This window comes from Camellia sinensis, chromosome 8, assembly GCF_055761805.1.
Source record: "Camellia sinensis isolate YWXY chromosome 8, ASM5576180v1, whole genome shotgun sequence".
Classification (NCBI taxonomy): domain Eukaryota; kingdom Viridiplantae; phylum Streptophyta; class Magnoliopsida; order Ericales; family Theaceae; genus Camellia; species Camellia sinensis.
In genome coordinates, this window is record NC_138968.1 from 124,295,689 (window position 1) to 124,318,408 (window position 22,720).

Consider the following 22,720-nt stretch of genomic DNA (forward strand, 5'->3'; position numbering starts at 1 on the left):
GTTCAGATGTACTGCGTTTTCTCTGCTTCCTTCTTGTAACAGGGGGCAGAGAATGGAACACTGGCTGTCCGTCGATTAGATCCTCAGATCGGTGGAGTCGACGACCTCGTGTCCAAGGTGCTTGGGGAATGCCTGTTGGGTTGGAAGCAATCGTGCTAAAACTGACCTAGCAAAAGATAAATAAAGCGAAAAGGAAATAAATAAACAGATAAACGGACAGCACAACAGCTTAAAATAAAATGCAAGACACACAGTCGGGCACACAGTCAAAAAGCTGAATAACATACTGTCCTCAAACACTGGTTATTATCCCTGTATCACTGTCCCCTAACACAGAATCTGATATCCGCAGATGACTAATCCTCAAATACTGGCTGATGCCCGCAGGCCTAATACCGTCAATATTGAACTGGTGCTCGCAGGCTTGATACTCAAACTTGTATACTGATCTGATGCCCGCAGGCCTGATACTGTCAATACTGAACTGATGCCCGCAGGCTTGATACTCAAACTTGTATACTGATCTGATGCCCGCAGGCCTGATACTGTCAATACTGAACTGATGCCCGCAGGCCTTATACTCAAACTCATATGCTGATACATGCATTCCTGTAGAGACGCACTCTAAAGCACATAACAGATAAGTGAGAGCCAAAACACCCCTATGTTTGGGGTAGGGTTTCCCTGTCCTATTTTGTCAGGAGCTAGGGTTTCACTATGCACACAGCGGTTTCAAACAACCTATAAACGGGTAAGCAACCTGTCCTAATTTAGAATGGTCACTATGGATCCGAATATGCACTAGGTCGAATGGTCAAAAGGGGTGCCCCGGTAAAACCGGGGTTTGTGTTCCCATACTGGCAGAGCCCACAACCGGTCAGCCTTATGGTCATGCCTTGACAAGACAAGCCTCTGGCAAACCGTTCAGGAATAGCAGATGGCAAACACGGTGTCCTAGGCGCACCAATGCAAATGCAATGCAAAGAAACACACAAGTGTAGTCAAAAACAGATATCATGAGTTCGAGTCAAGTTCTCTAAATCCCCAGCGGAGTCGCCAGAAACTGTAACAAGCCCGCGGGGGACCTCGCTACAGCTCGGACTCGACTTTTGTTGTCACGGTTCTAAATCTGAACCAAAGAGTCCAAATCCGGCAAATCGTTTTAGGAAAACTGATTTTTGAAAGAAGTGCCAAACATGGACTGCTTTGCCAGATACAGAGTCGCCACCTAAATATTTTATTTTCGGAAATTTAGGAAACCCTGACTCGGTGCCAAAAGGCCACGTGTCCGTCATCACCAAAGTTGCCTCGGCTCGGGAACTTGGGTACGATTGGGGAAGGTCACTTCGTGAGCACCCCCGCTCGCCCGGTCATAGACCGGCCTCTACTAACCATGATATCAATTTTTGAAAACATTGTGAGTTCTTATTCCGGTTATTAGCCTAGGTTACTATGTGATGCTCACAGCATATAAGTATAGACCGGGTCGCCCGAATTGGAACAAAACAATTCATGTTTGCTTTTGAAAATGGTTTGCTACCCGTAGGTAGGCTTGAAACATTTTGATGATTCATTCCAATTCAGATAACCCAACCTTCACCCACAGGCATTCAGGCAGATATATCAGATAAGCACATAGCCTCATGGTAAGCATGCTATCATGGCATTCACTCACACACATGCAAGGATGCTAAAGCATAAAATTCACCGAGTACTCCAAGCCAAAATAGAAACTATATTAGAAATCATGCATGATCCTAAGTGTACAGAAATGCCTAATGCAACACATGCAAAATGCAACTATAGTAGGCTCAGCTATTCTAAGATGGCATATGAAATGCTACAACTAACATGTATTCAACTTGGTATTTAAAGTACAATGCAGTTAGTATGATGCGCCGAGCCCGATGCATGTAATACAGATGAATGATGCAAACATGCTGTCATACTGTATGCTAATTAAAATATGCCCTAATCTAACCATCAAAAGCGGATAAATAAAAGGGAGAAAGACGTAGGGTTGGAAGACATACATCACACTCACCCACACTTATTACAGTTGTGCCCTCGCTCGGAGGGTCCAAATAAATAATACAGTCCAAATATTACAGTCCCCAAATAAAAGAATATTACAGTCCAAAATATTACAGAATTCTAATTAATTAATGAATTAACTAGAAAGCAAATAAACTGGCGTGCAAGCCAGGGGCTGTCTTGCTTCTGATGGATGATGCATGTCCGGACTGTCTTGCGCGGAAATCCACCGGAATGCCCCAATTAGCCTCTGTTTACACCTCTTCTTGAAATCCGTGCCAAGCCCAGGAAGATTGCTGATTCTGCGTTTTGCTGCAACAGAGAGCAAGAAAGGGGCATAGCAATGTATTTGCACAAATGTATGCATGTCTCGATCCTCGTGCCACCAATCACGCATACCGAGGCATGATGGCCGAGGAGTCGAAATGCACAACTCAATATAGGATGAATGCACATGAAACTACAGCTAAAACCTAACTCCATCATGGATAATCCGGAGTGTCGGTGACTGGGGAATTGAAACACATTCCGTCACTCGGAGTACGAAATGTACCTCGTTTCCCGTGCCCGGGCTAACTCCTATTCCAGACATGGTGCAATGTGCATGATATGCATGAAATGCAACTAGGATACAATCCTAACATACTCAAAGCTATGAAAATGAGATGCCTCGAAATGCGTGCACACAGGCACGCAAACCGAGAAAGTGACGGGATGTTGAAAATGAGATGCCTCGAAATGCGTGCACACGGGCACGCAAACCGAGGTAATGGTAAATGCAGTGAAAATGAGATGCCTCGAAATGCGTGCACACGGGCACGCAAACCGAGGCAATAACAGATGCAATGCAAATAAGGTGCCTCGAAGTACGTGCACACGAACACGCAAACCGAGGCGATGACAGATGCAACGAAAATGAGATGCCTCGAAGTGCGTGCACACGGGCACGCAAACTGAGGCGATGACAGATACAATGAAAATGAGATGCCTCGAAGTACGTGCACACGGACACGCAAACCGAGGCGATGACAGATGCAATGAAGATGAGATGCCTCGAAGTACGTGCACACGGGCACGCAAACCGAGGCGATGACAGATGTAATGAAGATGAGATGCCTCGAAGTACGTGCACACGGGCACGCAAACCGAGGCGGTGCTAAAGTGACATGGAAATGACAAATGGGCTTATACCAACATGAGTGAGCCTCAGCCACACTCACATCGGATGCCAATGGCCGAAAATGAAGTGCCTCGAAATGCGTGCACACGGGCACGCAAACCGAGGCAATGCATACGCAATGCATATGACATACAGAATGCAATATGGACTTATACTAACATGAGTGAGCCTCAGCCACACTCACATAAGATGCCGGCGGATGAAAATGAAGTGCCTCGAAATGCGTGCACACGGGCACGCAAACCGAGGTAGTGATAAAATGCAATGAAATGGCATGGAAATGACAAGTGGGTTTATACCAACATGAGTGAGCCTCAGTCACACTCACATCGGATGCCAGCGGATAAAAACGGAGTGCCTCGAAATGCGTGCACACGGGCACGCAAACCGAGGCAATGATAAAATGCAATGAAACATGGCAAAAATGATATGCAAGCATGCTAATGGAATTTCAGCAACAAAATATGGGGGAAAACAGTCCCGAAATGAAGCGAAATGACATGAAATGCAAGGAAATGACCCGAAATGCAACATTAGGCATCCGAAATGGCCTATAGCCATACTAAACATGCACAACATGGACATGCAATGCAAAGACAGAAGCTAGACAGTCGCAAAATAAGCACTTTTCCAGTTATAAACATGGCCAAACAGCAAGTATAGGTATGGCGAAAATAGCATGCAAGAATAGGGGCCAAAAGAGGGGTAATGAAGCAAGTGGTATAAGAAAAACTCAAACTGAAAAATTTCCTTCTACAACACTGAAGATGGACCAAAAATATGAACATTTACAGTATATGGCAGCCTCAAAATCAGTGTACAAACATGCTAAAAATATGATGCAAAATAAGGCTCAAAAGGTGCTAAAACATGAAGTGTATAAAATAATCACCAAACAGAGATGGTGGTGGTGGAGCTTGGTGGTGTAGAAGGAATGAAGATTATAGACTTAGGGTTTTTTGAAGAATTGAAGAAGAAGACAATGGAGTTTAGGGTTTGTCCTTGGAGAAGAATTTTTCTAACCCTCATAAAGAAGACCCTCAGCTGGTTATAAGGTCAAGAAAGGGGTGTAAAAGGGGGGTGAGTTGGAGAGGAATCCTCTCTCCCAAAATATCCCCCGGATACAGAAAATATCTGGGGGATATTGCCCCACAGCTGGAAAGGGTACAGTGAGGAGAGCACGGCCGGCCGCTCACTTTTGCTGGAGGTGGCCGGCCGGCCACACCCCCTAGCCGGCCGGCTAGGGGTCAAAAGGGTCAACCAGCTTTTCTGGCCGGCCAGGTATTGGGGAGGTAGCCCTATGTGTGTACAACACAACCATGTAATTGAAATTCCAAGAAAGTGGGCCCAAGGGGTTCAACAATGGCTCGGAAAGAGGGGGTCAAAAGGGTCAAGTTGACTTACTGGCCGGCCATGAACTTTTAGGGGCCTCTCAGGTGTGTACATCACAGATATGTGGTTCAAAGTTCAAGAAAAGAGGTCCAAGAGGTTCAACATTAGCCCGGAAGAAAGGGTTCAAAAGGGTCAGGTGACCTTAATGGCCGGCCATGAACTTTTAGGGGCCTCTCAGGTGTGTAGATCACAGATACGTGGTTGAAAGTTGGCAACGCTAGCTCTAAGGTATTCAACATTAGCCCGGAAGTGCGAAAAACGGGCGCCGGGAGGCTCGGGAGGAGAGATAACTGGTTGCTGCAACAATTGCTGGCCTCCCACCCTTCAGTGACCTTCCTCGGGATAAAACAGAGGTACCTGCCAAAAATGAGCGAAAACCGTTGCAAAACGAATGTTCCGGAGCCAAAACACGCAGTTTGGGGTCCCGAAAATGGGCTGTTAAGCACCGAAAATTGTATTCGACCTCGAAGTGGGTTTCTCAGCCCCCAGTGTCCCTCAAAATGGATGAAATAAGATGTATGCCAAAAATCAGAGCAATAGGAGATGGTTAAGCGGTCCCGAACCGAGGCACACGGCCTGACGGCTCCGAAAACCGGGAACCGGACTCCGAAATGGGCAAAATGGCCTACGGCCACCAAATGTAGCCTACGGACATTGAGAGATGGTCTACGGGACCTCTCCCTCCCTTCAGGAAAAGAAACAGAGAAAACCGAGTCTGGTTCGCAAACCGAGACAAGGCACAGAAAAGGGTTCGGAAGTCCGGAGGCAGGGCTTACGGCCGCGACTCTGAAACTTCTGAACGAGCACATTATGCAACATCACCAAGCGCTCAATTGGCGACGTCTGAGTCTTAAGGTCGGTCAAAAATGGGGTGTCTACAGTTGCCCCTCTTTGACAGAACTCGGAAGTCACAAGTGACGGGAGTGAATGTCAAAGCCAAGAGACGACCCATTTTTGACAAGGCCGAAGACTTAGACAAACATACAGGATAAACAGAGATGTGCCCGCAGGCATGCTCGCAGGCAGGGGGCAAAATGCAAATGATATACAAGAAACCGAAGGTAACCCAATGATCGTGCAAATGCAGCAAGCTGTAATGAAGCAAGTATTCGCAAATAGATGCAACAGTTTTAAGCAAGAATGCAAAGCAACAACTACATTTCATGCAGTTAAGAATGCGGAGGATTATTCAATCCCCGCCACGTCTCACACGGAGAAGATACGATACCTGCGCGATTCGTCTGGTCGCACCAGCCCCAATTGAACCGTACATACAATATCGTACAATATCGTGCCTGCAAAAGAGAGAAATTGCAACAAGTACAATATGCTAACAACACATATTTGATGTGATTCTGGAAGTTCGACACACGCAGTGTTGGTGAGTGAATGCGTCGCAATGCAAGAATGGAATATGTGTGACAACGCATGCTCAAACACGGAGGTACGCCAATATCAAGAAATGTACATGACAATGTGAGTATGCCCATGAGAATGCAAGATGTGTGCATGAAAGTACAAAAACGAGCATGAGTCAGAGTGTCATTCGTCGTGAAACAACGAGTATGGAAACGTGTGTTTCGGCGAGGGTAACTCGATCACGGCCTCCGATCTGCTTCTTTGAATGGTTACAGCTCATTCAAAAAGGATACACTTTGATTTCGATGAATGATGATGAGACATATGTCAGAACTTGAAACCGAAGTCCCGACGGAGCAATTGCGCGACCGGAAGTGTACTTTTCTTGAACTTTTTCAGGTCCCGGGAACTCCGATCTTCCTCAAAATTTGCAGAGAGCTAGGTGAGCATGTGGGGATGATGGCCGGCCGTTTATCTTCCCAAGGGGAGGTGGCCAACCGTTTTCCACAAAAGCCAATGGCTGGCCGGCCATTTCTGCAAAAAGCAGATGGCTGGCCAGCCAGAAACAGGGGCCGGCCGGCCATGCCCTTTTTCCGAGGGTATTTCGGTCCTTTTGCCTCCTTTTTGCATGCCTTTCATCCAAGGCTTGAAGCCTATAAATGGCAGCCGAACCCCACTTCATTTCTTGCCTCTTTCAACACTTTTCTCTCCAGTTTTAAGTTTTACGCGCGTTTTCCAACGCCTCGCGCAAATTGTTTTTGTAAAAACACTTAGTTTTAAACACTTTGGAGCGATTAAATTCCGGCTTCAGAGCTTCTTTTTGCATTTTCACCACTTGAGGTAAGTTCATCTTAATATTTAGAATATTTTCTCGGGAGTTGACTTTTGTTGACTTTTTATTTCCCGAGAGTTGACTTTTGTTGACTTTTTCCAATTTTTGCGCATTTTGCTCATTTTTGTTCCTCTTTTGCAGATTCTTGAAAATGGCAGGCAATTCTCCTCACGGCGGGGGTTTCCCAGGTGCCGGAGATGATTTCGATCCCACGACTCTACCTCCGAGGACTCGACCTTTCATGCCCGAGAGGTACCGTCCGGCAGTGCACGTCCTCCCTCGTGCCGTTTTCCGTCATTTTACCAGTTTTGACGAGAGAGCACCCACGGATCTGCTTCTCAGAGAGCCGGAGCAGCATCTCTCTCATGAGGCTCGAGAGGTATTTACCTCATCTTCTGTATTTTACATTTCGCACCCTTGCCATGCTAGCTTGTGACATAGTACTTTCCTTACATCTTGAACATGTAGTTTCAACACTTGAATTTTCGAACACTCGGTTCATTAATTAATTGCGAGCACACAGCCCACATTAAAACACATGGCTCAAACACTGATTTGTCGAACACTCAGCCCGAATTCGAAAGTGAACACACAGCCCACACTTTAAATGGAAGTTGAACACGCAGCCCAAACTTCAAATTTTTCTGAACACACAGCCCAGATAGATGGTGAACACGCAGCCCACAATTTAACTGAAAGTTGAACACGCAGCCCAAAAGTCAAATTCTCTGAACACGCAGCCCAGGTAGATAGTGAACACGTAGCCCACAAATTAACTGAAAGTTGAACACGCAGCCCAAAATTCAAAATTCTCTGAACACGCAGCCCAGGTAGATGGTGAACACGCAGCCCACAAATTAACTGAAAGTTGAACACGCAGCCCAAAATTCAAATTCTCTGAACACGCAGCCCAGGTAGATGGTGAACACGCAGCCCACAATTAGACTGAAAGTTGAACACGCAGCCCAAAATTCAAAATTCTCTGAACACGCAGCCCAGGTAGATAGTGAACACGCAGCCCAAACTTCAAATTTTTCTGAACACACAGCCCAGATAGATAGTGAACACGCAGCCCACAAATTAACTGAAAGTTGAACACGCAGCCCAAAATTCAAATTCTCTGAACACGCAGCCCAGGTAGATAGTGAACACGCAGCCCACAAATTAACTGAAAGTTGAACACGCAGCCCAAAATTCAAATTCTCTGAACACGCAGCCCAGGTAGATGGTGAACACGCAGCCCACAAATTAACTGAAAGTTGAACACGCAGCCCAAAATTCAAATTCTCTGAACACGCAGCCCAGGTAGATAGTGAACACGCAGCCCACAAATTAACTGAAAGTTGAACATGCAGCCCAAAATTCAAATTTTCTGAACACGCAGCCCAGGTAGATAGTGAACACGCAGCCCACAATTAAACTGAAAGTTGAACACGCAGCCCAAATTTCAAATTTTCTGAACACGCAGCCTAGGTAGATAGTGAACACGCAGCCCACAATTAAACTGAAAGTTGAACACGCAGCCCAAAATTCAAATTTTCTGAACACGCAGCCCAGGTAGATAGTGAACACGCAGCCCAGGTAGATAGTGAACACGCAGCCCACAAGTAACTGAAAATTGAACACGCAGCCCAAATTTCAAATTTTCTGAACACGCAGCCCAGGTAGATAGAATTTGCATGTAGCTTATTTTACTTCATCGGCACACAGCCCATTTCATCTTATTGGCACACAGCCCATTTATTTCATTATTGACACATATATTCATTCTGAATGCAGGGTGGTTCCCGCAGTGTGCGAGGATATGGTTCCACCATGGCGAGGGATTGGTACGCTGAGCTCCCGGAGGGCGTCAGAGACTTGGTAGATTTGACGGGGTTCGGCCCCTTCTGTGTCGGGTTGTCACGCTGTCCTGCCAGGAGGACCTTGATGGCAGCTTTGGTAGAGAGATGGTGGGACACCACCAATTCCTTTCATTTCTCTGCCACCGGGGACATGACCATGACCCCTTTTGATTTTGCTGTATTGACCGGCCTTGATGTCGGAGGTTGGGCCATCCCCTATGACGAGGATATGGGCGAGTGGGAGGCCGCCTGGATGTATTTGTTGGGGGCTCGCCCACCTGTTGATAGGGTTTCAGGGAGAGTCAGGTATACTTGGTTCTCCTCCCATTTCCGGCGGGCTGAGATGGTGCCCGAGACTCCTGAGGAGACAGAGCAGTATGCTCGTGGCTTCCTGATGTTCCTCTTCGGGACTACCCTGTTCGCCGACAGAGGGAACACCATTGGGCTATATCTGCTGAGCGCTCTAGTCGACCTATCACAGGTCAGTAGATATGATTGGGGTGGCGCTGGCCTGGCTACCCTCTACTTTTACATGAGCGCGACCTCCCGCGGGCGGGGCGATTTGCTTGGCGGCTACTGGAGAGCTTGGGAGGTATTTTCTGTCCCCTCGATTTACATTTCTGCTCTTCATTACTTGTACATTGCACACACAGCGTACTTTTACAGTCTGCATTTTGCTCTCAGCATTTCGTACTTACATTCTGCACTGCTTTTCTCAGTTATGGGCTTATGTATACTTCCCATCGTTAGCCCCAGTGCTGGAGGTGGTGGGGATTCCCGTGACCCCATATTCATTGATATTTGAGGGCCCGCACCGGGCGAGGCCTCGAGAGACCCTGGTTCGCCTGCGACAGTACTTCGACACTGTGCGACACTCAGAGGTACTTCAGAACTTTCAGTTCTTTTCATTTTCATCTTTGACTTGCTCTGTATATTCTCGTTCTCTGATTGGTTTATACATTTATCATCCGTAGATTACTTGGCAGCCTTGGGCACCTCTGGGTGATGATCTCCTACTTCAGTATACCGGAGCATCAGGCATCTCCCGGTATAGGGTCCTGCTCGAAGGGCCAGTCGGCAGAGTCTGGTTCCTGGGGGAGCGCTTTCTGTGCCAGGTACGGGGGTATCTTTCTCAGGATGTTCCCGCGGTACCTCCAGCTAGTATGCGGACCGCTGACAGGCTCTCTTACTCAGAGGTAGTCGGCGCCATGCTGGGCAGTGATGCTTTGTTATATGTTGCGGAGGGGGACTACGCCACCTATCGTCACATATATTTGATGCCTCCATTGACAGAAGCTCGTATTCCGATGATGAGACCTGCCGGTATGTCATCCTCGGATCAGGCTCAGGCTCGAGCTACAGACATCCCTTCTTCTAGCAGGGCTGACGCATCTAGAGGTGGGAGTAGACCGTTTCCTCCGAACCCGTCGATTCATCCTCATCTGGGATGGCCAGATATGCCTACTGAGTTGATGGCGTGGCAGTATGGGACTAGCTCTCCGATTCCGATTCCACTAGAGCCTCCGATGCCCAGTGATCGATACGCCATTGATCCGGACTCACCGCCGGTATGCTCCACTTTCGTCATTCATCATTTCAGATGTTTAGACACTCATTTGTTCACTGATGATTATGAACTCATTTTTGCAGCCATCGCGAGGGTACATGGAGGAGATGGTTGGGCTGGTGGCCACACTCGAGGGCATGGTCCTACGCAGGGAGGCACAGTTGTCTGTCGCGGGCATTCAGGTACCCTTCAGTTTTTGGCATTTATCATACTTCTGATGACATGCTGATTTCTACTGCATCGATAGACTACTTGTGTAGAGCACATCTGACACACACCTCACTTGTACACTGTATTTACATGCACCCACTTTACGTAGCTTTTGCTTGTATCTGCATCTGATGTATATATTTGGACTGATGTATTTGAATTGAACTCTTTGTTTTCAGATGCCTTCATGGTCCGGTCAGCCACAGACCAGGCCACCTGGGCCTCATTGGGGAGCTGGGCCATCTGGGCCTTATCAGGGAGCTGGGCCATCCGGGCCTTATCAGGGGGAGGGGTCATCTCGGCCTTCCCGAGGAGCCGGGCCATCTCAGCCTTCCCGAGGAGCTCGAGGGGGGCCTGTCCGCAGACGCAGGGCTCATGTTGTGGAGGTGGAGTCTGATGAGGAGGAGGAGGAGGAGGCTACCGACCGTCAGTTCGAGACATCTGTCGAGGAGGGAGGCTCCGGTTTTGGCTCGGGGAACAGAGGCGAGGCTGAGGAGGATCCTGAGGACGACAGCTCCGACTCTGATGATGGTGTGGAGGTTGTTCCACAAAAGAGGACCAGGCGTGCTTCTCGTTCCCGTTCCCGAGGATTTTGATGTTGCTATTTCCTGCTTTATTTTTCTTTTACTAGTAGTTTGTAGCACTTTGCACATTGTTAGGCAGTTTTGTTTTTGTAAAACCTGTACCTTTTGTTTGTTGTAAAGCATGATGAAATGAAATAGCTTTTGAAAAGGTGTTTGTATTTTGAACTTTTAGCATCGTATCGCATCATTTATTTCGCACAAAAATGAATTTGAAAGGAAATGTACGTTGTGTAATCACCAAATCAGGTAGTGAACCGACGCAACAAACTAAACAACTCAACTTACTAAGATATAACAGAATCTTTAGCAAGTTTACAACTCGATAAGCAAAATGCAACAACGCAAATAAACAAGACTTTAACAAAAATTGCTTAAACAGAGAGCAATGACTCAAAACACAAAACACGTCCGCTCGACAAACAACTCGATAAGCAAAATGCAACAACTCGATAAGCAAAACTCAACAACAACAAAGTGTACTTCTGACGATCTGGGCATCGGAACGCATCCGGAATGAAGGCCTTCGACTTTCCCGTTGCATGGAAATGCTTGGAGTTCTCCTTCGAAGAGTAAAACAGGGCCGAGGAGACACACTGCAGCATTGCTAGCCATCCCGGGGAGCTGGCCGGCCATTTTTGCAAAAAGTGAATGGCTGGCCAGCCCGAGATATGCCACGGCATGGAGGACTAGAGAGCTTCTGGCCCCCTGCTTCAACCTTCAGTTGCACTTTGTCAGATGAATGCGTGGATTGGCTCAAAGAGGAGGTACAATTTGGGCCCAGCTTGGCATCAGATGCTCCGTCCAGCTCTGGAAGGGGACACAGAGATACTTGATTCAACTATGCCCCAAATTTATTGCTTATCTAGCATTTTCAAGTTTTCTTTATGACTGTACTAAAATAAGCAACCTCGATTGTAATGCAAGAGCAAGAGAACTCTATTTTGAAATCAATGAAATTGAAAGTTATGGTACTGAAAATTTTCCACTTTTGGTCCAAAAATGGTCTAAGTCATAAAAAGATTGATTTGAACAAAGTCAACTTTTATTAAAACTTTTCAAAACTATTGTCGATGTGGATCAGAACTGGACATGCCGAAAATCTGTCACTGAGATGCACAACCTCAGATCCCTGCAACTGGAAAGTTGCCCCTAGTCTGAAGAACAATGTGGCACTCCAAAGCAACGGAAAGTTGCCCCTAGTTTGAACAGCACTGTACCGGAGATCACGGTAAATGCTGATAGATAAAGATGACTGAGATGATCGAAATGGACAAAGTTGATCGGGGAAAAGTTTATGACTGAACTTCAAGACGAAGCTGCCTACGTATCCCAAAGATGGGAATCAAGTCTTACGTAGTTCAGGCTTAGGTTCGCTCGAGTATTTTCACTCTCCTTTTGCGCTCTAACTTTTGCCAAGGCCGCCCTTTGCGGGTTTTCAACCTTGCGAGCTCAGTTTTTATATTTTCTAATTTTTTGTGCTCTGAATCTTGCCTAGGTCGCCCTTTCGGGTTTTCGGCCTAGCGAGCCTCTCAAGGATAGTATTTCTTCAACTTGTCCATATTGATTGGTTGTGAAAACTCCAAGCCATCTAGATCCATCAAAACCACAGCCCCACCTGACCAGATAGCTTTGATGATGTAAGGACCAGTCCAATTAGGTTTGAACTTGCCCCTTGGGTCGTGGATGGGAGTTCGGTTGTCCTTGAGCACCAAATCTCCTTCTTTCAGATTCCTGGACTTAACCTTCTTGTTGAAAGCCCGGGCAATTCTGCGTTGATAACCTTGGATGTGGTACAGTGCTTTCAGTCTTCTTTCATCAAAGAGCATGAGTTCTTCGAATCTGCTTTGCTGCCAATCTGCTTCGGCTATCTGGCATTCAGCCAATACTCGTAATGATGGGACCTCAATCTCAATGGGTAGAACAGCCTCCATTCCATAGACCAATGAATATGGAGTTGCTCCAGTAGAAGTTCTGATTGAAGTCCTGTAGCCCCACAGAGCAAATGGCAGCTTGTCTGGCCAATCTCGATAGGTTTCCACCATCTTCTGTAGTATATGCTTGATATTCTTGTTGGCGGCCTCAACTGCTCCGTTGGTCTGTGGCCTGTATGTAGATGACTTATGAAAAGCCACATTGTATTTCTCCAACAAGTCTATCACTTCTTTCTTGAAGTGGGAACCATTGTCTGAAATTATTTCGTTTGGCACCCCGTAGCGACAGATGATGTTGTTCCTGATGAACTTTGCGACATGCGACGCCTTCAACACTGCGTATGATTGGGCCTCGACCCACTTTGTGAAATAATCTATCGCTACTAGGATAAACTCATGCCCGTTGGACCCCTTCGGGGTAACAGCTCCGATCACATCAATTCCCCAGACTGAAAAAGGCCACGGCGAAGTCATGTTGTACAGTTTTGACGGCGGGATGTTCATGCGATTTGCATGAATTTGACATTTGTGGCATCGCCGAACAAAGCTAATACAATCCTCCTCCATGGTTGACCAGTAGTAGCCCTGTCTGAGGATCTTTCTGGCCAGCATTACTCCATTCATGTGTGCACCGCACTCCCCCCCATGGATGGCTTCCATCAGGCATTTTGACTCTTCAGCTTCTACACAGAGCTTATGCGTTCCCAGATGACTCCTTTTGTACAAATTTCCTCCGCAGATAACGAATTGAGCAGCCATTCTTCTGACAGCCCTCTTATCTTTGGCATTTGCCCCTAGTGGATATGTCTCCTTTTCCAAGAAGTTCCAGATGTCGTAATACCAGGGGTTGCCGTCTTGAACCTCATCTATGGCGGAAATCGACTCGTATGCCGGCGCGAACTTCTGATCAATAATGACTGGACGCATCCGGACTCCGGACGGGATGTCTATCATAGAAGATAGAGTTGCTAGTGAATCTGCAAACCTGTTGTTCTCTCTTACGAGGTGGGTAAAATTTAGCTTCTCAAACCGAGGAATTAACAAATCCAAGGTTTGGTGGTAGATTATCATCTTTTCCTCCTTGACCTTCCAATCTCCTTTTGCTTGAGACACAACAAGGTTCGAGTCCCCAATGACGTCCAACCGTCTTGCCCCTAGTTCCAGGGCTGCTTCCAGGCCAGCAATGCATGCCTCGTACTCTGCCTCATTGTTGGAAACTTTGAATCGGAGCTTGAATGCTAAAGGGATACGGGAATCATCAGGCGCTATCAGCAATACCCCTATCCCATACCCATACTGGTTTGACGCTCCGTCAAAGTACATTGTCCAAATTTCATCTTCGACGTGCAGAATGGCTTCATCTGGGAATAGATACTCAACCGCTTCATCCCCCTCAACCGGGTGGTCGGCAAGGAACTCTGCTACCGCTCTGCCTTTTACTGACTTTCGCGTCACATACTTCAAATCAAATTCGGAGAGCAACAGCAGCCAACGAGCTAGCCTACCCGTAAGTGCTGGTTTCTCGAAAAGATATTTGATGGGATCCAAACGCGAAACCAACATTACAGAGTGGGCTAACAGGTAGTGCCGCAGCTTCCTGGTTGCCCATACCAAGGCCAAACAAGCCTTCTCCAGCGGTGTATAGCGGGTCTCGTAATCCAGCATCTTTTTGCTCAGATAGTATATGGCCCTTTCCACTTTGTCTTCTGACTCCTGCGCGAGCATGCAGCCCATGGTAGTCTCAGTTACCGAAAGGTACAGTATCAACGGTCTCCCAGGTTCTGGCGGTGACAACACGGGTGGGTTCTGTAGATATTCTTTGATCTGCTCAAAAGCTACTTGACATCGGCCGTCCCATTGGAATTTCTTTCCTTTCTTCAGGAGACCAAAAAGTGGTTCACAAGTCAAGGTTAATCTAGAAATAAACCGTCTTATGAATTGCACTTTACCCAGAAAGCCTCGCACCTCCTTTTCAGTCTTTGGTGGTGGCATTTCTAAGATGGCCTTGATTTTGGAAGGGTCGACCTCGATGCCCCTTTGTGTGATCAGAAACCCTAACATCTTCCCTGCTGTAACACCAAACGTGCATTTCTGGGGATTCAGTCGCAGCCGAAACTCTTTGATCCGTTGAAAGAATTTTTGTAAGGCGGTGTAGTGGCCCTCTCTATCTTTGGACTTGACAATCATGTCGTCCACGTACACCTCGACCTCCTTATGGATCATATCATGCAATATTGTAGTCGCTGCCCGTTGATACGTAGCTCCAGCATTCTTCAGCCCGAATGGCATCACTCTATAACAATATGTCCCCCACGGGGTAGTGAACGCAGTGTTCTCCCGGTCTTCGGGTGCCATCACTATCTGGTTATAGCCTGAGAAACCATCCATAAACGAAAGCAAGGCGTGTCCTGCCGTGAAATCTACCAATTCGTCGATGTGCGGCAAGGGAAAATCGTCCTTCGGACTGGCCTTGTTCAAATCTCTGAAGTCTACACAGACCCGAATTCTGCCATCCTTCTTTGGCACCGGAACTATGTTGGCCAACCAAGTTGGATATTCAGATACCAGCAGGAACCCTGCGTCAATTTGCTTGGTGACCTCTTCCTTAATCTTGAGGGCCCAGTCCGGGCGAATCCTTCTGAGTTTCTGTTTGACAGGGCGGGCCTCTGGATCAAGAGGGATCCGGTGCTGTACAATCTCAGGATCGATTCCAGGCATGTCTTCATAGGACCACGCGAAAACATCTTTAAAATCTTTTAATAAAGCGACTAAGCGCTCGCGCTCCTCTGAAGACAACGTGGACCCGATCTGGACCAGCCGCGGGTCCTTCTCAGTACCAACATTTACAGTAGTGATTTCATCCATTAAAGGTTTAACAAATCTTTCCTGCTCTTGATCGATTAATCGTTGCAAAACTGGGGGAATTTCTTCCTCGCTGTTTTCATCAAAATTTTGAAAATCCTGATTTAAGCAATAAATCAAAGGCACAGAAAAATACTCGGAAACCACATCCACATCATTCTCATTAAATACTTCCAAGCCGTCAGATTCCTCTGTTACAACAGACTCAAAAGAAAATGAAAAAGACGACCTAGACAGGACTGTGGTATCCGGGTTATCACCCCCAGGAATACCGGACTCAGACTCAGTCGAGCTAGAATCTGATTCCGACGCAGAAGATTCGGTAGAATCAGATTCCGGCTCACTACCTGACCCGGAACTGCTAGATAAAAAGCCTTCTTCATACTGCTAGATGAGAGAAGGTGCGATAGATGCATCCAAGATCGGCGCTGGAAAGCCCGCAGCTATTTCATCTCCAATCACAGAAACCGAAGAGTTATCCCCCAAGCACTCTTGGCCGATCGGAGGATCTGATAGTAGACTCGCCAGTGCTACCCCCATTTCCAGCTCTGTACTCTCAGGATCCACTGTTTCAAATTGCTCAACCTCAGTTGGTGGGTCTGTCTGCGCTTCGGCAACGTCATCCCCAGATAGTTGTATGTCGAAGAAGATTTCAAAACCAGGCACGCGCTTCCCTTCCGCGTTTTGCCATGGCTCCGGGAAGCCGCAGAATGGAAAATCTTCCCCCTCCCGGACGAAACGTCCGTTTAGGGTACCCCAGATGGGCCTGTGTATTAAGTCAAATGGCTTCCCAGCCCTCTTTGCCTTGGCTCTTCCGGCCATTTCTTTTCCTTTCCTCAACCAGTCCTCTTTGGTGGGTAGATAACCCAGTCCAAAGGTGTGAGGGTTGTGTGGCACTTCGGCCAACACTGAGACGCCTTTCCGGCCACTTCTCCCTAATCCCATCCCAGGGGTATGTTTTAGCTTGTTCATGAGGTAGATGGATTGTGCGCTGACATACATGCCCTCATTCGCAGCCATGATATTCTGCACCACTTGAGCCTCGGCCAAAGTGAACCCCGACAAAAACACATCCTCCGTGCCGTGCTCGATTTCCAAGACAGGTGTAGACACTTCCGGCGGTGGATGGATTGATGAATTCCCAAAAACGATCGCTACCCCTTTCCCGTGAGGGTATTTCAGCATTTGATGTAGGGTGGAAGAGACTGCTTTGACCTGGTGCAACCACGGTCGCCCCAATAGTAAGTTAAAGGTTGCGGGAACGTCCAGGATATGAAATTCGATGCTGTGTTGTCCTGGACCAACCTTAGTTTGAATTTTAACAGTCCCCATCACTTCTCTGCTGGTATTGTCATATGCCCTGATCACTTGGGTGGTTGGGATGAAGTCCGCGGGTTTTAACCCGATTGCATATGCCGTTCTGGTTGGGCAGACATTAATCGCAGACCCGGTATCAACAAGTACCACCGGTATCCACTTATCTCTACATTCCACAGAGATATAGAGAGGTTTGTTATGATTTGCGCCCTCAGGCGGTAGCTCCTTGTCCGAAAAAGTTAATGCCGGGGAACCTCCTCCCGGAAAAACCAGCCCAACCAGCTGTTCAGGCGTGGTGTCTATGGAAAGTTTCGACTTGTCCATGGCAGATAGGACAGCTTCTCTGTGCACTCGTGATGCCATTAGCAGTCCCCAGATGGAGATGTCTGCTTGTATTTTCTTTAACTGTTTCAGCACAGCTTCATCCTCAATCTGCTTCTCCTTCTGTCTCTCCGCTTCTCTGTCTTTCCCAGATGCTTCGGGTTGGTCTAGGTGTGGGGGCTTGAAGTACCGCCCACTTCTTGTCATGTGGTCCACTTCATCAAGATACCAAGTATCATCTGGTTGGCCATTTCCCCAGTCTTCATCGGTGTGGGCAAGACACAAATCGTCATCTTCCCACCACATTCCGCTGGCAGCCAACAGACATCTGTCCGGCTCCAGTCTACTCGCACTTTCAGTGCTCTCTGTCCAAATGCTCGCAGCATTGTCTGTCTTTGTGCACACAGCACTTTCGGTCCCCTCAGGGCCCTTCGCCTTTCTGGCTCTCTCAGCTTCCTCAAACTTTCCTTGTTCCAACTGCGTCAGTACAGTTGTTTGTTCAACAGTTCCCACATCCGTAATGCCCATGTCCTGAGCGGAATTCTTAACACCGGCGCTCTCCGGCGGTACAACTTGATTTTCGGCCGTTCCGGCCACAAGTGATGTTTCTGCCCCTGCCGGGCTCTGTTCTGGTTGGGCTTCCCCCACTGCATCCGGTTGATCTTCAAGCCATCCAGTGGCCTCCTCTGATCCCTCATAATCATTCCAGTTAATGGACGCATCCTCCAACTCCTGATCATCGCGAAATTGCAAGTTAGCAAAGTCCTCCTCTATGGTTGTCGGCTCATCTGCCCATAGCCCAGATCCATCCCCTCGGATCATGCACAGTTCTCCTGTCTCGGGAAATTCTACAATTAGCCCACTTCGGCTCGTTGATAGGATGTGCCTGCTCGGATCATAAGCTCCCTCAGCAAAATTCTGCCCAGTCCCAGATTTAACAGACTCATTCTCCCCTAAAATCTGCCCTGCCTTGTCTTCGATGGTCACCACCACCGGCTCCGGTTGGGTTTTGGAGACGTCCACCATGCACAAAAGGTCAGTGCAAGCGGGGAGGAGCACCTCCGGCTTGGGTAGGTGGGTGGATGTAATATAGATGCTAGGATCGTAAGACACGACCCCAGTCTGGATGAAATTAATTCTGTTGGGAGGGGGGGTTGGTTATGTGGTGGAAGAGGGTTAGTTGTGACATTAGGTTTATCAGGAGGCGCAATTACCTGTTTGTCAATAAGATCTTGGACCTCATGACGTAATCTGTAACAACGGTCGGTATCATGACCGTGTTGTTGGTGGTATGCGCAATATTTTGACGGGTCATATGAGGGGGAAAGTGGATTTGGTAATGGTTTTGGTTCCAGGGGTTTTAAATGATTTTTCCTGATCAGTATTCCCAGAACCTTGGACAGGGGCATGTATAGTTGGGTGAAGGTTCTTTGGCCCCGGGGTTGGAATCGGTTGTTTTGTGAGTTACTTCCGGACGCGCCGGAGAATGGTGTGGCAGTCATGGGCCTTGGAGGGGGAGGGGGAGTGGTGGTGACCATGCCAACTTCCGAGGCTCTTGTATTAGCAGCGCCGCTCGGGCCCGCATTGTTGTTACGGTTAAAGGTCCTCCTCGGTTGTTCTCTGTCCTGGTCAAACAGGCCTTGCCTCATAGCATCTTCTATTTGCACCCCCATATCATGTAAATCTGCGAAAGTAGGGAAGGGGACCACAATCATTCTTTGCATTAACTTGGGGTGGAGATTGCGCACAATCATCCGGATTTGATCTCTGTCAGTGGGCCTTAAAGTCATCGTCGACGCCTTTGCCCTCCATCGGATCACAAAGTCCGAGAAAGATTCCTTAGGCTCTTGCCTTGTTGTTTCAAGATCACGGGTTGTGATCTCGATCTGAGTGTTATACGAATATTGTGTGACAAAGGCCTCAGCCATCTCGTCCCAATTCTTCTTCACCTCATCCGATAATCTTGCGTACCAATGGGAGGCCACACCCGACAGGGTTCGGCCGAATAGTGAGAGCTTCTGTTGTCGTGTTAGGCCCATTGGCCGCAAGACATCCGCAAACAGTCGGATATGGACCATGGGGTCACCAGTCCCGTCAAAACGGTCTATTTGTGGCATTTTGAACCTATCGGGGAGCGTTACGGCCTCCTCGGTATATCCATCTCCGATATCCGGCATAGCCTTAGTCCCTTGGGATTTTTTGAAAAGCTTCTCCAGTTTGCTCAATTTCAGAGCTGTTTGATCAACCTCGACCTCGGATGGAGAGTCCGGGTGATTGGATGTGTGGACCTTGGACAGTTGTGGTGGAATCGGGGGCGGGACAGGCCCTGTTGGAAGACTCGTGTCCTCTTGCAGAATTTGGACAGCCGGTACGGTATTCTGGGCGTTAGGAGGGACGTCCTGAATAACAGGAGCCTTCTCAGGTAATGGGGCTCCTGCTGGAGGAGGAATCTGGTGTGAAGCAGATGCTGTACTCTGTTGTTGCAATCTAGTAATCAGTTCAGCCTGCTGAGTCATAATTTCAGCTTGCTGCTTAGCGAGTTCATCTCGGCGGACGGCATCTTGTTGCATAGCCCGCATGGTTTCCTGCATCTGGCGCATCATTTCCTCAACCCCTGTCGGTGCCGTCATATTGTTTCGATTTGTCTGAACTACCGATAGATCTGTCTCAATGGGGACCTCAATCCGATTGTCCACTGATGAAGGATACCACTGTTCAGATGCTCTCTGTTCAGATGTACTGCGTTTTCTCTGCTTCCTTCTTGTAACAGGGGGCAGAGAATGGAACACTGGCTGTCCGTCGATTAGATCCTCAGATCGGTGGAGTCGACGACCTCGTGTCCAAGGTGCTTGGGGAATGCCTGTTGGGTTGGAAGCAATCGTGCTAAAACTGACCTAGCAAAAGATAAATAAAGCGAAAAGGAAATAAATAAACAGATAAACGGACAGCACAACAGCTTAAAATAAAATGCAAGACACACAGTCGGGCACACAGTCAAAAAGCTGAATAACATACTGTCCTCAAACACTGGTTATTATCCCTGTATCACTGTCCCCTAACACAGAATCTGATATCCGCAGATGACTAATCCTCAAATACTGGCTGATGCCCGCAGGCCTAATACCGTCAATATTGAACTGGTGCTCGCAGGCTTGATACTCAAACTTGTATACTGATCTGATGCCCGCAGGCCTGATACTGTCAATACTGAACTGATGCCCGCAGGCTTGATACTCAAACTTGTATACTGATCTGATGCCCGCAGGCCTGATACTGTCAATACTGAACTGATGCCCCGCAGGCCTGATACTCAAACTCATATGCTGATACATGCATTCCTGTAGAGACGCACTCTAAAGCACATAACAGATAAGTGAGAGCCAAAACACCCCTATGTTTGGGGTAGGGTTTCCCTGTCCTATTTTGTCAGGAGCTAGGGTTTCACTATGCACACAGCGGTTTCAAACAACCTATAAACGGGTAAGCAACCTGTCCTAATTTAGAATGGTCACTATGGATCCGAATATGCACTAGGTCGAATGGTCAAAAGGGGTGCCCCGGTAAAACCGGGGTTTGTGTTCCCATACTGGCAGAGCCCACAACCGGTCAGCCTTATGGTCATGCCTTGACAAGACAAGCCTCTGGCAAACCGTTCAGGAATAGCAGATGGCAAACACGGTGTCCTAGGCGCACCAATGCAAATGCAATGCAAAGCAACACACAAGTGTAGTCAAAAACAGATATCATGAGTTCGAGTCAAGTTCTCTAAATCCCCAGCGGAGTCGCCAGAAACTGTAACAAGCCCGCGGGGGACCTCGCTACAGCTCGGACTCGACTTTTGTTGTCACGGTTCTAAATCTGAACCAAAGAGTCCAAATCCAGCAAATCGTTTTAGGAAAACTGATTTTTGAAAGAAGTGCCAAACATGGACTGCTTTGCCAGATACAGAGTCGCCACCTAAATATTTTATTTTGGGAAATTTAGGAAACCTTGACTCGGTGCCAAAAGGCCACGTGTCCGTCATCACCAAAGTTGCCTCGGCTCGGGAACTTGGGTACGATTGGGGAAGGTCACTTCGTGAGCACCCCCGCTCGCCCGGTCATAGACCGGCCTCTACTAACCATGATATCAATTTTTGAAAACATTGTGAGTTCTTATTCCGGTTATTAGCCTAGGTTACTATGTGATGCTCACAGCATATAAGTATAGACCGGGTCGCCCGAATTGGAACAAAACATTTCATGTTTGCTTTTGAAAATGGTTTGCTACCCGTAGGTAGGCTTGAAACATTTTGATGATTCATTCCAATTCAGATAACCCAACCTTCACCCACAGGCATTCAGGCAGATATATCAGATAAGCACATAGCCTCATGGTAAGCATGCTATCATGGCATTCACTCACACACATGCAAGGATGCTAAAGCATAAAACTCACCGAGTACTCCAAGCCAAAATAGAAACTATATTAGAAATCATGCATGATCCTAAGTGTACAGAAATGCCTAATGCAACACATGCAAAATGCAACTATAGTAGGCTCGGCTATTCTAAGATGGCATATGAAATGCTACAACTAACATGTATTCAACTTGGTATTTAAAGTACAATGCAGTTAGTATGATGCGCCGAGCCCGATGCATGTAATACAGATGAATGATGCAAACATGCTGTCATACTGTATGCTAATTAAAATATGCCCTAATCTAACCATCAAAAGCGGATAAATAAAAGGGAGAAAGACGTAGGGTTGGAAGACATACATCACACTCACCCACACTTATTACAGTTGTGCCCTCGCTCGGAGGGTCCAAATAAATAATACAGTCCAAATATTACAGTCCCCAAATAAAAGAATATTACAGTCCAAAATATTACAGAATTCTAATTAATTAATGAATTAACTAGAAAGCAAATAAACTGGCGTGCAAGCCAGGGGCTGTCTTGCTTCTGATGGATGATGCATGTCCGGACTGTCTTGCGCGGAAATCCACCGGAATGCCCCAATTAGCCTCTGTTTACACCTCTTCTTGAAATCCGTGCCAAGCCCAGGAAGATTGCTGATTCTGCGTTTTGCTGCAACAGAGAGCAGGAAAGGGGCATAGCAATGTATTTGCACAAATGTATGCATGTCTCGATCCTCGTGCCACCAATCACGCATACCGAGGCATGATGGCCGAGGAGTCGAAATGCACAACTCAATATAGGATGAATGCACATGAAACTACAGCTAAAACCTAACTCCATCATGGATAATCCGGAGTGTCGGTGACTGGGGAATTGAAACA

The 22,720-nt window shown here is 47.4% G+C and overlaps 1 protein-coding gene across 1 annotated transcript in view; it reads left to right on the forward strand.

The window, feature by feature from the left end:
* The window catches only part of LOC145798029 (uncharacterized), a 43,332-nt gene that overhangs the window by 10,195 nt on the left and 10,417 nt on the right, over nt 1–22,720 (forward strand). The window contains exons 4-7 of the mRNA XM_082885478.1: nt 9,361–9,522; nt 9,616–10,209; nt 10,292–10,390; nt 10,598–10,804. Of these exons, the coding sequence (XP_082741604.1) occupies nt 9,361–9,522; nt 9,616–10,209; nt 10,292–10,390; nt 10,598–10,804 (1,062 nt within the window). The remainder of the gene's footprint in view (nt 1–9,360; nt 9,523–9,615; nt 10,210–10,291; nt 10,391–10,597; nt 10,805–22,720) is intronic.